The sequence below is a fragment of the Aspergillus puulaauensis genome, chromosome 7 (genome assembly GCF_016861865.1).
Source record: "Aspergillus puulaauensis MK2 DNA, chromosome 7, nearly complete sequence".
Taxonomy (NCBI): Eukaryota; Fungi; Ascomycota; class Eurotiomycetes; order Eurotiales; family Aspergillaceae; genus Aspergillus; species Aspergillus puulaauensis.
The window spans coordinates 180,408-193,528 of record NC_054863.1 but is presented as its reverse complement, the minus strand read 5'-3'; the positions used below and the strand labels follow the sequence as shown (position 1 = coordinate 193,528).

Genomic DNA, 13,121 nt, shown 5'->3' with positions numbered 1-13,121 from the left:
AAATCTTTACTGTCTGCAGTATTGTACAAGTCTTGACGAAGCGCACGATCATGCAGCGTCCCGCCTGCGAAAAGATAGAGAGACCTTCTCTGTGATGGCCAACGTAAGCAAGACCGAACTTTCGTGTAAAGCCTTCTCTACTCTCCTCCTCGCATCATCGGTTGATTCTCCCTGAAGCTTCGTCGGAGTCACTTGATACCGTCGGAACAAAACAGCGAGAGTGGCTATAAATTCTACCTGCGCGAACTTTCTCCCAATACACCCTCTCATTCCGTCGCTGAATGGAACATATGCCCCGCGTTCGGGCTTGTGGATTTCCTGGGATTCGAGTCCTGGACCGGAGAGCCCTTGAATACAGTCATTTCTCGCGAGATAGCTTTCGACATTGCGCTTGTCCCATCGGCTGGGGTTGAAGACGTTCGCGTCCGGGCCCCAGTATTTTTCACTATAGTGAATAGCATTACCATTTAAGTTAACTCGGACATCCGGTGGCAGATGGTGTATCTCGTCGTTATACGTTATGTCCGCGCCGGAGCTGGCCGTTAACTTAGGAATGCTGGGTACAGGAGGGTACAAGCGGAGCGTCTCTAGCTACACAGCCGTTAGCTACTTAACTGACCGGGATAAAGCAGAAAATTACCATGATACAAAGCGGAGTGACCAGTCTTGGGAACACTGTGGCATAGTCCCATTCCGCAGGATCAACCGGCTCGTCACGCAGAACTGTTTGCAGTTCATTGTACAATTCTTCCTGAACATCACTGTGGATGGCCAGAAGAGCTAACGTAAATCGTAACGTTGTCGCTGTTGTTTCATGGCCGGCGATCGAGAAGATGAATACGTTGCCCAATATCTCAGCATCAGACAACCCGGGATTCCGTTTGGTGGTTATTTCTTGTTCCTCTCGTCGCGATCGGACAACTCTCTCTAGGAGGTTATGAGTCTCGGACTCGCTTTTTTCGGCGTCTTTGACCAAGGCGTGGAGATAATTCCCTAGATCTTCATGGGCGGCGAAGTCTTTCTTTAGAAATGGCACCGCAAAGCGTGGAAGCCATTTCGGCAGGATACCGTTAGCGACAAAGACGGACATCATCGATCGATTAATGTACTCCATTACGCCCCTGAACGTGTAGGAATAACCCGACGATGGAGTAGCTGCATCTTTGAAGAGATCTTTGGCGTCGTCTGCCATGGCCTTGGAAGCCGGCCTGAACGGCAGCTTTACCCCGAACCCAGCGCCGCAGATGATGTTGAGTGACAACTTGAGTATATCTTCCCGTGTGTCGGGAACAACGAAACCTGATACCGAACTTGCAGGGTTGGAGTATATTTCACCCCAGTACTCGGCCATTTCGCTGGCCTGCCGGATACCCTCCGTCCAGACGAGGGCGTTGTTCTTCTCGTTGAAGGCGGGCGCGGTGTTTCGATGGTGGTAAGACCACTGACTTCCTTCCGACTGCGCTTGTCAACATATACCAACTCCTGATATTTTCTAGTGCATGAACCTACTGTAAAAATACTGCTCCCATATATATCAAACGCCTCTAACAGAGACAGTCAGTACCCGTCCAAGCAACTTAGTGATAGACATACCCAAATGCTTAACTGGCTTTAAAAAGGAATGCCTCGCTTTAACAACCTGCTCCACAACATCCGCATCTGCGACATTGCAACTGATTCCACCAGGCGTGACATAAAGATAAACACCGCCATACCCCTTCGCCATGCGATCCTTGACAGCCCAGCGGTTCCTGAAGACGCTATCATGGATATGGTCCGCGAGGCTGTCAGGTAGCCAGTTGGCTATCACGTACTGGAACCATCTGGTACCAAACAGGGCGAGATAGAAGAGGTTTGCTTCAAACACGGGGAAGAGAATATAAGGCAGCTTTGTCTTGCGGGCTAGCGAGCGGTTGTGCAGGAGGGAGGCGAAGGAATGAAGACCGTAGAGGGCCGGGACAGCGAGGATAGTCATCCACATCATGTTGAGTGATGGAATGTATGATTCTTGATTATTCTATGCTAATGCTTGAAGAGGGAAGACTTTATATGTTGAGATTTTGAAGTGGAGAGCTTGCAGTTGTATACAATTCGGACGCTCGTAAAGACCCGCCCGGTACGAGCGAGCCAATCACAGCGCTGGAGAGTATAATGTCTGGGCAGCGACAAGAACCTCACTTCATGGCCAGCACGCATTTACAAGTTCATTGACTATATATGACAAATAATGATCCCGTAGTCTAGCCAGAGCCAAGGAGGAAAACCAGGATCCTGGCACGGCGCATCCACCTCGTACAGAGTCAGAGACAACAAAATGATATATTATGATGGACAAAGAACATCCTTGTCAGCAGAGTGTGCCCACCATAATCGGAATGCTTGGCTGCATTTAAGCCATTGAGGCAACTCTGGAAGGTGAATATTCCTCGTTTACGAGTCATCTACGAGGAAACATCTACATGCGCTGATTGTATCCGCAAACACATTTATCGCCGCCAACTATTCCAGGCCGAAAAGATGGCTCACGACCGGCTAGAGACAGAATCAAAGTCTGCCGGGGCCGACAATAGGTAATCCCGGGTTAAAGTCGGACTCAAATCTATGATCGGTCAAGAGAAGTTAGGTGGATGAAAGACCAGCTCGCTCGGTCTTATTTGATCGGTGATAAGGCAATTTCCCGAGGCATCCAGTTGCCCAGAACGGAACAGAGAGACGCCGACATCCGAGTGTGAGAGTGCATTGCATCGAAGTTAATTCACCCACCGGCCTATCAAATTCGAAGCTCGTTGGCTGGCTCGATCAGGTCCTTTTGGTGGTCCAGTGCTGGGTGGGAGTTGGCTGGAGCTATGTCGATCAGGGCCCCGCACGAGATGGACAGGTAAGAGAGAGCTACAAATACAAGCCCGAAGACCGGTTTAACCGGGCAAATCCTGTTTCGAGATACGGCGGGGCTCCGACCATCTGACTCCTTTGTCCGTGAAATGCACCTTCACTCGGGTGGGGAAGATAAGTACTATTTAAGGTCCGCGGCGCTGTCGTCGTTGTCTGTCCCATTTCTCACCAGTAAACACCAGTCTGTCCTTCTATATTCAAGTTTAATATCTATCAACCATGTCGTCCTTCGAAGATGGACTGGCGGTGACTAGAATCGTCACAACGGTCGGTTTAGATGCTTGTCGTTCTTGCTTCGTCGTTAATCAATACCAGGCCCCAATGCTAGGATACTTTCCTGTCGCCGCCCATTTCAAGCTGTTCGATGCTCTTGTGGAGCTAGGTACACCCGCTACTAGCGAGGACATCTTGGAAGCTTATAAACGAAGGCTTCCGGCAGGCGAAAATGCAGGCTCTGCTCCAGGTATATTGCAGCTGCCCCGTAAACCCAGAAAACCGTTCATGCGCTGACCTTAATTGTTGGAATATCAGGCTTGGCTCTAATTAGTACGCCCCTCTCCCCTTTCCAGCAGGATGTATGATGGAGTGCTCACGCATAATAGAGGATACTTTGTTCGCCATGACAGGCCTAGGCCTCGTCGATAGCGAGGCGGATAACGTGTACAGCCCGAACGGTCTCACGAAACACCTAGTTGCGCATCCACCTGCATTACATGGAGGAATCCACTTGTGAGTTTGGTGCCTGTAATATGGACTGAAAGGGGACTAATGACCTTTTAAAGCTCGACGGAGATGATGCTTGCTGCTACGTTTCTTTTCCCGATGCTGAAGGCAACGGATTTCGAATATCCTTTTCGAGAATGCGAGACACCAATGCAGTATGCGCACAAACTGATGGGGAACGAGGAGTATTCGAAGAAACATACATACTCAATCATGTCTGAGGAAGGACGCATGGACAGTTTCAACTCATTCATGGTCGGAAAGTTTTTCAACGGACCGAGCAGTACCGAGCGTCTGCAAAAGCTGCAGTATGATCTTGAGGCTGTGCTAGAAAGTGCCCCACCGACAGCGACGAAGATGGTTGATATTGGCGGGGGCCGCGGGGAGATGCTTCTACAGTTCAAGGAAGCATTCCCGCAGTTGCAGGACAAGGATTTGGTTGTGGAGGAATTTAATGACGACCTGGGAGATGTGCCTGGCATTACCCAGGTACAGTGGAATTTCAAAGACGAAAGCAGTCCGCAGCCGATTAAGGGAGCGTTGATATACCACCTGGCGCATGTCCTGCATAACCTTCCAGATCTGGATGCAGTGCGGCTCCTCCAGAGGATCAGTGAGGCAATGGAACCGCATTCGAGGATCCTGATTCATGAACTGGCCAGAAGCAAAGACCTGGCTTTGCTGCATGCAGCGATGATGGTATTGTTTGGTGGAAGGGAGAGGACGCCAGAAGAGTTCCGGAAGCTGGCGGGAGCAGCTGGCCTAAGGGTTACTTTTGAGGCATTCCCGCCATTCGGAGATGGTTTGATTGAACTCATGAAGCCGGGGGTTGAGGTATCCCTGTGTCGCGATGCCACGGATGGCTAAGGAAGCTCATCCGTGGCCTGATGGTTGGATATAACCCCGATCAAGTGAATGCCGAAGAATATTTGTTGTAATCTGGATACGCCGATGATCGGTATTACGAGGCAGAGATTGTCCCGGCATCGTGTAAGAATTAATCCCATATCCTGCAGCTTCTATTCGTCTTGCTCGTAAGTCGTGTAACACGAAACGCGGCCTCGCCCCAGCATTTACCTAAAAGAGACATTCTGGACTCTCGGGATCATCTCCTCACTACAGGACCGTACGACGGCGGCCAATAGGGTGGTTGGCTGTATATGGAGGTCAGATAAGGTAGTTGCAGCAAGGGATCGTGCCTTCCACATACGTGCGATGGTGTGGTTCGTTCCTTCCGTTTTAATCAAACATATCCGACCAGCAGGGAGGGAAGGACTCAATCACTGAAAAATAAGGAGGGCGAACAGAATGGGCAAGTGCAACCCTTGTATATCAAACCAACCAGGAAGGCACGACTATAATGCGAATCCTATCAACAAGAGACCAGAATTACATCATGAACGTTATCCTGTGATTGGTATTAGCTGGAATTACATGACCTTGATTTCAAAAGTATACGTGTAGTCCGTATATTAAATGCCAGCACTATATCTAGCCTGAATAACAAATACCTCTCCTATCAACTATACATCTCGAATTCGCCGTTCAGCCCATCTCAAAGGCACATACAACAATCCAGCCAGCACCAACGCAATCTCGAAGCCAATATCTCCCGTTGTCTCCGCGATGGGGCCCGTGAACCACTCCTGACCCATACAGGGCACAATCAACCCGAACGAAAGCGCCATTGCACCGATGGCGGAAATACCGGTCGGTAAATGTTTCGGCGAGTCCCAGTTCACCATGCTGGCGTCGTAAGATGCACAATCCCCTCGTCGAAAAAGGAAGTGTTCAACCAGGGCGACGGAGACGAATGCCGCAGACCAGTAGGCAATGACATATAGGAAGTTCTCGAGGTTCGTGAAGAACGATTTCGCAGCGACAACAGAGACAGGGATTAGGATTGCGGTGTAGATTACTGAGAAGACGAAGCGGGGGATTTTCATGAAGAAGGGGAGGAGGAGCTGGAAGTTCAGCGTAATAGAGTACATTGAGGCGCCGAGGTTGCCGAGGAGGGAGAAGGAGAGGAGGACCGCGACGAATTTGCCGAATCCCCCTGCGGGTGAGAGCATCGATTCGAGTACACCCCCGACGCCGTATGTGCTGTAACCGGTTGACCATGCGGGAATTGACGGTGTGGCAGAGCCAATTGCTGCGCCGAGGGTCATGAGCAGGACCGTTGGGAGGAAGAGGCCTAGGTATGTGTAGGCAAATATACGGGTTGTCGACACGGTGGGGACGCAGTAGACGCTGAAGTCAGCGGCCATGCCCTGCAGTTGTTAGTGCTAATCGTTATAGCAGCATTGACGTACGTACAGCCCATGGGATCAGAAATCCAGCAATGACACCCCCGAATGAAAGCACCGTCGCGGCCGTTGGTGGTACAGTCGGTGTTTGTGCTGAGAGATTGCTTCCACCGACACCGGTGGCAATGACTATTGCAACAAGCGCGAACAGCCAGCAATACCGCTCATACTGGTGCAGAAATTTGTACCCGCCAAAGGAGACCACCATCCCGCAGACGCCAATGACAACGATGCCAGCGGTGTCGTCAATGCTGCCGTCAGAGACAGCTGAGAGGGTTGATCCGCCGAGTACGCAGGACACGACGCCGAAGCCGGCAATCGTGCAAAGATTCAGCGCAACGATGATGGACACCAGATAGTATCTACAGATACGTTAGCAAGGTTCATCTCGACTAGGTGGAGGCATACCCAAATGTAAATCGAGCGTGAAGCATCTGCCGTAACCCTGTCCGTGAACCGAAAGTACTAAAGTACGCCGGGGGAATGGTGCAGAGCACGTTGAAGAAGAGGATAACCAAAGCCGCATCGCGCAGACTCATGCCCATGACGAACGTGCCTACCATGCCGGTGATGATCCTGGGGCTGGTTAGCATAGTTTAACAGCAAGAAGTGGCAAGCATACGGCAGTAAATTCGTGCTCAGCGTAAACCAAACAAAGAATACATTGATAAACCGGGTATCTGTCCGCTCCTCAATGGGAACAGGAGCAACACCGCGGAGCTCAACGCCCCAGTTTGCGATTCGAGACAGCCATCTCTCAGGTACGCGGGGGATTTTGGCCTTTGACTGCGCTTCGGCGGCGGATATGTCCTCCGCAGGGGAGGGTTCAGCGGTCATTGCAACCTGGGCATCAGCAGCAGTAGCAAAAGCCTGTCGTCTGGTGAAGTTTTCTCTTCCAGTCTGTATAGGCTGATGAGTCAGTCGGCGGTTGCCGCGAATCGATTCGAGTTTTCACGTTGACCTCCGATTGGTCAGTTCCCCGCGGACCCTTCCCGTTTCCCGAACCTTACCGAAGTTTGTCTCATGACTAAGCGGGTGTACCTTCTTCGATATGCCTACTATACTCGACTTGCAGGAGTGGCAGCTATCTGCGATACAGTGGGTTCACGGAATATTAGCGAGATGGCCAGGCAGGCTCTTTAGTGCGTATTTTGACTGCTTACAACCAGATTCAAGTCGATCGACTAGCCTATAAGGGAAATGATAGACTGGGTGTTTAGTGGTATTGTTGCGGCTCAGTCGCCCATAGCCACAATGACAAGACCCACGACGGCAGGAAGTTGAACCCCTTTCCTCTCCGCGTCCCCGCCATCGCCCGGCTGCTCGTACTGAACAGTCAACACCCATATACAGTAAACTTCTTTGGTTGTCCACGCGATGTCACAATGGTATCTCATGCGCCATCCCCGGGTGGACACGACGGCCTGAGCAGACCTGATCTTGAGTTCGAACGATTTGAATACCTGCGCAGTCCTCGTGTGTCTGCTCATTCCAGTGGTACTGAAACAGGGCTGTCAAAAACACATAACACATCTGTGCAGACGCGGGACCCGCATACAGACAGTAAACCAAAGCGACCAGGGTTCGATTGGGAAGGCTCTTGGGCATGGGAAATCGCATCTCTTACCCTATCCGTCGTGGGCGTTGCTCTTTTGATTGCCTTTCTTGTCACAATAAACAATACTCCATATGAGGACTGGCAATATACTGCGTCCCCTAATACTGTCGTGTCGATTATTGTCACCGTTACCAAAGCCGCATTGTTCGTCCCAGTGTCATCATGTCTTGGTCAACTAAAATGGAATCTATTCCAAAGCCCAGCGCCACTATATCACATGCAGGTTATTGACCAGGCAAGCCGGGGGCCCTGGGGATCGTTGGAGGTTTTACTGAGGGGAGTATTTGGGTCGAAAACAGGAATCCTGACTTATGTCGGCGCGTCCCTTACGATCTTGGCTCTTGCAGTGGACCCATTTGCACAGCAGATTTTGACGTTCCCTCAACGAACCGTTCCAGCACTGAATGCCACTGCATCTATCCAAACATCAAAACATTGGTACTCAGGAGAGGGTTCTGATTTCAGTGACGTGCGTCTTGAGCTTCCACCAAGCCTTTTAAGTGCAATAATAGGTGGCATCTTGCAGACACATCGTCCTCTGGAACCCCGATGCAATGCAGGCTCTTGCGACTTCCCAGGGTTTTCTTCACTGGGGATATGCAGCAAATGTGAGGATGTCACACCTCAAACTAAGCAAACGTGTCGGAAAGTCGGTCCAGCGTATTGGGGCGACGACATCCACCCGGCGTTCAAGGAAATCACTATTAATTGTACCTACCAAGCCCCGAATAACCTCTCCTTCGATTTTGAATCATTTCCACAATTCTCCTACGGCCTGGAATCAGATCCATACAAGAACGACCATCTCACATTCCGTATTGGGCGCTGGAGTCTACGTGCAAGGGCGGGGGAGCCAATTTTGGACATCCAGGCCCCGATTGTCTCCCTCTTTGAGGTGGACTATACGAACCCGGTTTTCTACAATGTATCCAATGTGACAGCCCCACCAACAAAGCCACTGGTAAATGAATGTGCGGTATACTTTTGCAAACGAGAATACCCAGCGATCACCTACGTGCCTGGCGACCAAAACAGCAGCTCCGTGCATGTTGCTGATACACAGGAGCTCATTGCTCAGGGTGTCAGCGATCACACCCCAGGATTCCCTTATTACTTTGCACCACCAAACGCGCCGCCAACTCCTTCAGAAGACCTGCAATACAGCATGGACTTCCTGACGTTCACCAGCTTCAGACCTCTTATGATGAGCCTTTTCAACAGTACATATAATATCGCCAAGCGGAACTCAACCTCAGATACCTTGAAACTGGCAACGTTTCTACGAAGGACTGACCTCAGCGAAATACTCGATTCGGTGTCCACCAGCGTCAGTGATACCATTCGCACTAATGAGTATGGTACCACGCTTTCCGGGGAGGCACATCGCGACGAAACATTCATTCGTGTCCGATGGCCGTGGATTATTCTTCCCGTCGTTGTTACTTTGGGATCAATTGCGCTGCTTCTGGGGACTGCAATTGGAAGCAAACAGAAGAAAGCCATGCTGTGGAAGTGCATGGTGCTTCCGTTGATAGCAAGCCACTTCGATACGACACCAGAGAACGAAATTGCGTCTGTGCGCAGAGTGGATGGAATGACGGATATGTCGAAGAAGATGCGCGCTGTGGTGGTTCAGGATGAAGGCCCGATTACATTCAAGGAAAAGGAAAATTAGTCTCTTCATATACGGAGTATGGAAATATAGACCTCGCTATACACATTTCAACGAGCCAACGTTGTAGAATACGCTCTATATATGAAAATACTACATCGACCATAAACTCTGTCTGAATGATGGAGAAGATCAAATCAACCGCTGCCAAGGCCCCGCAGACATCCTGCACTAAGCGGTATCTCCAGTCTCCACGGTATCCCGGACGTGGGCCCTGGAATTGGCGCCGTGGGGGACATAACGGCTCTGCAATTCCGAATACCTGGCTGGGTTGTACCAGGCCCTTTCTTACACCGTATACCTCCATCCCATGTTGTTGGCCAGTCCAAAGGATATGTTGTGCAAAAGCACTGCAAATAAATCGAAATCCAGGCACCAAAATCAAAGGCGCACTATGAATGACAAGTGCCGGCAAAGTCCTCTCCCCGGTCCCCATAAATGACAGTCCGGGGAATCCTCGGGTAAATTCTGGACCTCCCGCCACATCCCCATTCCCCACAGCCAACGATGGTCCAACGAATTTTGAACTGGAGCTACCCTCCATCTGGGACGAGAGGAGCTTCGGTTTGGTGCCGAATAGCGGACCAGAGAATGTTTATAACTTCGCCTGAGACCGGTGGAATATTCAGCCATCTTGGGAAGGTCGGCAAACCATCGGGTCCATAACAGGGGTTTTGGAAGACTACGAAAGCAATGTATTGATCTGCAATTTTTGGAGTTTATGCTGGGTCGGTTATACGGAGGACGTGCTGGATTTGTGCAGGACAGGATGTCAGGTTATACGTACTGCTTAGCAGTAGATACATGGAAAGGCTCGCGAGAATGTCACTGCACTGTTATCCGTGCACTGGCCCTCCGGGTACAATTTAGCGATATGAATAAGATGATCGTAATCAAAAGTGAGTCCGGTCCCAGTCCTAACTCCCAAGGGACAGTTTGAAAACATCGGCAGCTTGAGTCACTGAAAGCAACAAACGAGGGTATTTGTGGGGAGTTTGTGTGGAGTTGCAACTTGGCAGAGTCTGGAGTCCCGCAAATGCAATATGCCATCCCGTGGAGTTGGAGCCACGCTGAAAAAACTGGAGTTGCTTTAGTAAGTAGTAGGTAGCAATGTAACGTTCTACTACTCCATATGGGTCAGATGGTGGATTCGCAGCCAAAATGTGAGCTGCCCCAGTACGGCATGAAATAACGGCATTCCGATATCGTGGGTTTGGGTCTGCCCCGTACGCCGAGCGTCAGTATTAAAGGCTCGGACTCCGTCCCCGAAAGAGCTTGAGCTCGTGTCTTGTTTTCTCTTATCTCGGGCAGGATGAAGTTGACAATCCCCATTGTTGCCGCTGCACTGCAGCTGATCGGCGCCACTTCCGCTCAGAGTGAAGCTGAAATTGCTGGTAATCTCGAGGGTTACTGGTCATATGGCAGGTCCGAGCCAGTCTATCCAACGCGTATGTTGTCTTCCCAGTATACGCGGCCCTGACTAACTCGAACAGCTGAGGGCCATGGTCTCGGGGACTGGGAGTCTGCCTATGACAAGGCTAGAGCCCTTGTCGATCAGATGACCAACGAGGAAAAGAACAACATCACTTATGGCTTCGACTCTACCACCGGGTGCAGTGGCATGTCCGGAAGTGTTCCTCGCATTGGGTTTCCTGGAATGTGTTTCCAAGATGCCGGTAACGGTGTCCGGAATACTGACCTGGTCAATGGATATCCGTCTGGAGTCCATGTTGGGGCTGCTTGGAATCGTGATCTGACCTATAAGCGCGGTCACTATATGGGAGCTGAATTCAAGCGCAAGGGTGTCAATGTTGCCCTAGGCCCATTAGTCGGGCCTGTCGGCCGTGTCGCTAAAGGTGGACGCAACTGGGAAGGATTTAGTGCCGACCCGTGGTTGGGAGGAGCCCTCGTTGGGGATACTGTCCGCGGCATGCAGGATAACGTTATTGCCTGTGTCAAGCATTTGATTGCGAATGAGCAGGAGACTAGGCGAATGCCACCGTCGCGCCTGGATAATTCTCATAACCAATCTCTCTCCGCCAATATTGATGACAAAACGATACATGAGCTCTACCTTTGGGCCTTCCAGGATGCAGTCAAAGCCGGTGCTGGCTCAATGATGTGCAGCTACAACCGTATAAACAACAGTTACGGCTGCCAAAATAGTAAGTCGATGAACGGCCTACTCAAGGGCGAACTCGGGTTTCAAGGCTTCGTCGTTACCGACTGGGGCGCGCAGTACACGGGCATCGCAAGTGCTCAATCCGGGCTTGATGTGGTGATGTCGAGCTCAAAGTACTGGGAGAATGGCACGCTTGCCAGTGCTGTGCGCAATGGGTCTCTTGCTTCCACGCGTCTCGATGACATGGCCACCCGGATTGTTGCTACCTGGTACAAGTACGCTGAGCTCGAGAATCCGGGCCATGGCATCCCTGCGGACCTCACTGCACCGCATAACCTGGTGGAAGCCCGGGATTCGAAGTCGAAGGACACAATCTTTCAGGGCGCCGTAGAAGGCCACGTCCTGGTGAAAAACACTAACAGCGCGCTTCCGTTGAACAAGCCCAAGGTCCTTTCCCTCTTTGGGTACGATGCGATCGCACAATCCTCAAACACCCTTACTCCGGACGCAGGTACCTGGGTCGCGGGCCTCTCCAATACGCTCACCTACCCCAATGGGACCGCGGTTGATAACGATATTTTGAAGTACATGTTCCTCGGCAGCGCAGAACCTTGGGCTAAAGGGCCCGGTGTCTCGTTGAATGGCACGATGATTACCGGTGGTGGCTCGGGTTCCACCACCCCAGCCTACATCGACGCACCCTTCGATGCATTCCAACGGCAGGCTCGCGAAGACAACACCTTCCTCAGCTGGGACTTTGTGTCGCAGAACCCAGCCCCGAACGCTGCTTCGGATGCGTGCATCGTGTTCATCAACGAGGCCTCCGCGGAAGGCTGGGACCGCCCGCATCTTGCAGACCCCTATTCCGACACTCTTGTTCAGAATGTTGCCTCGAAATGCAATAACACGATGGTGGTGATCCACAATGCCGGAATCCGTCTCGTCGACCGCTGGATTAAGAATAATAATATCACCGCTGTAATCTTCGCCCATCTTCCGGGTCAGGATTCCGGTGGCGCGGTCGTTGATATTATGTACGGTAAGCAGTCACCCTCTGGTCGGCTGCCTTACACTGTAGCAAAGAATGAGTCAGACTACGGCGCCCTCCTGGACCCCCAAATGCCTGACCGGGATTATAATGGCTGGTATCCGCAGTCAAACTTCACGGAGGGTGTGTACATCGACTACAAGGCATTCGAGAAGGAAGGCATTGAGCCTCGGTACGCCTTTGGCTTTGGCCTTACCTATACCGATTTCACTTACGCCGACCTCGACATCGAGGTCAGCCGTGGTGCAGACAAGGGATATATTCCACCTGGGTCCGAGATCCAGGAAGGCGGCCTCCCGTCTCTCTGGGACGTTGTTGCGACGGTGAACTGCACTGTTGAGAATACTGGGAAAATCGCCGCCAAAGAAGTCGCCCAGCTGTACCTTGGTATTCCTGGGGGTCCAGCAAAAGTTCTTCGAGGCTTTGATAAGCAACTTGTTGAACCGGGAAAGAGCAGGCCCTTCTCATTTGAGCTGACCCGTCGCGATCTGAGTACTTGGGATGTGGAGAAGCAGACTTGGGGACTGCAGAGTGGTGATTATAACGTTTATGTTGGGAAGAGCGTTTTGAATATTCAGTTGACGGGGAGATTGACTATTTAGGTATTGAAGTGGACTGTTTAACGAGTTAGGACATAACGCTATAATGAAACTTCGCTACTTCTACCTCCGTCAGGTTTGCTGTTTTAAAATGCGACGCAGCTGTCATCACAAGTACATGGTGAATCGCACGTTAGCGCG

General features: G+C 51.2%; 5 protein-coding genes across 5 annotated transcripts; 3 read left to right on the top strand and 2 right to left on the bottom strand.

The window, feature by feature from the left end:
• Positions 1 to 48: 48 nt before the first annotated feature.
• APUU_70088S (cytochrome P450) lies at positions 49 to 1,984 on the bottom strand (the record flags this gene model as incomplete). Its single annotated transcript, XM_041694921.1, has 4 exons — positions 49 to 591; positions 641 to 1,456; positions 1,510 to 1,544; positions 1,594 to 1,984. The coding sequence occupies 4 exons, from the start codon at positions 1,982 to 1,984 to the stop codon at positions 49 to 51; spliced, it is 1,785 nt and encodes a 594-aa protein (XP_041560703.1).
• A 1,127-nt stretch (positions 1,985 to 3,111) lies between these two features.
• On the top strand, positions 3,112 to 4,482 carry APUU_70086A (uncharacterized protein; the record flags this gene model as incomplete). Its single annotated transcript, XM_041694920.1, has 5 exons — positions 3,112 to 3,159; positions 3,208 to 3,355; positions 3,424 to 3,438; positions 3,495 to 3,621; positions 3,675 to 4,482. 5 exons carry the CDS (start codon positions 3,112 to 3,114, stop codon positions 4,480 to 4,482), a joined length of 1,146 nt encoding a protein of 381 aa, XP_041560702.1.
• Positions 4,483 to 5,138: 656 nt separating this feature from the next.
• On the bottom strand, positions 5,139 to 6,758 carry APUU_70085S (purine-cytosine permease family protein; the record flags this gene model as incomplete). The annotated part of the gene is made up of 4 exons (XM_041694919.1): positions 5,139 to 5,885; positions 5,932 to 6,283; positions 6,330 to 6,497; positions 6,544 to 6,758. 4 exons carry the CDS (start codon positions 6,756 to 6,758, stop codon positions 5,139 to 5,141), a joined length of 1,482 nt encoding a protein of 493 aa, XP_041560701.1.
• A 548-nt stretch (positions 6,759 to 7,306) lies between these two features.
• Positions 7,307 to 9,214, top strand: APUU_70084A (DUF3176 domain-containing protein; the record flags this gene model as incomplete). The annotated part of the gene is made up of 1 exon (XM_041694918.1): positions 7,307 to 9,214. One exon carries the CDS (start codon positions 7,307 to 7,309, stop codon positions 9,212 to 9,214), a length of 1,908 nt encoding a protein of 635 aa, XP_041560700.1.
• A 1,309-nt stretch (positions 9,215 to 10,523) lies between these two features.
• On the top strand, positions 10,524 to 12,983 carry APUU_70083A (beta-glucosidase; the record flags this gene model as incomplete). The annotated part of the gene is made up of 2 exons (XM_041694917.1): positions 10,524 to 10,659; positions 10,705 to 12,983. 2 exons carry the CDS (start codon positions 10,524 to 10,526, stop codon positions 12,981 to 12,983), a joined length of 2,415 nt encoding a protein of 804 aa, XP_041560699.1.
• Between the last annotated feature and the right edge of the window lie 138 nt (positions 12,984 to 13,121).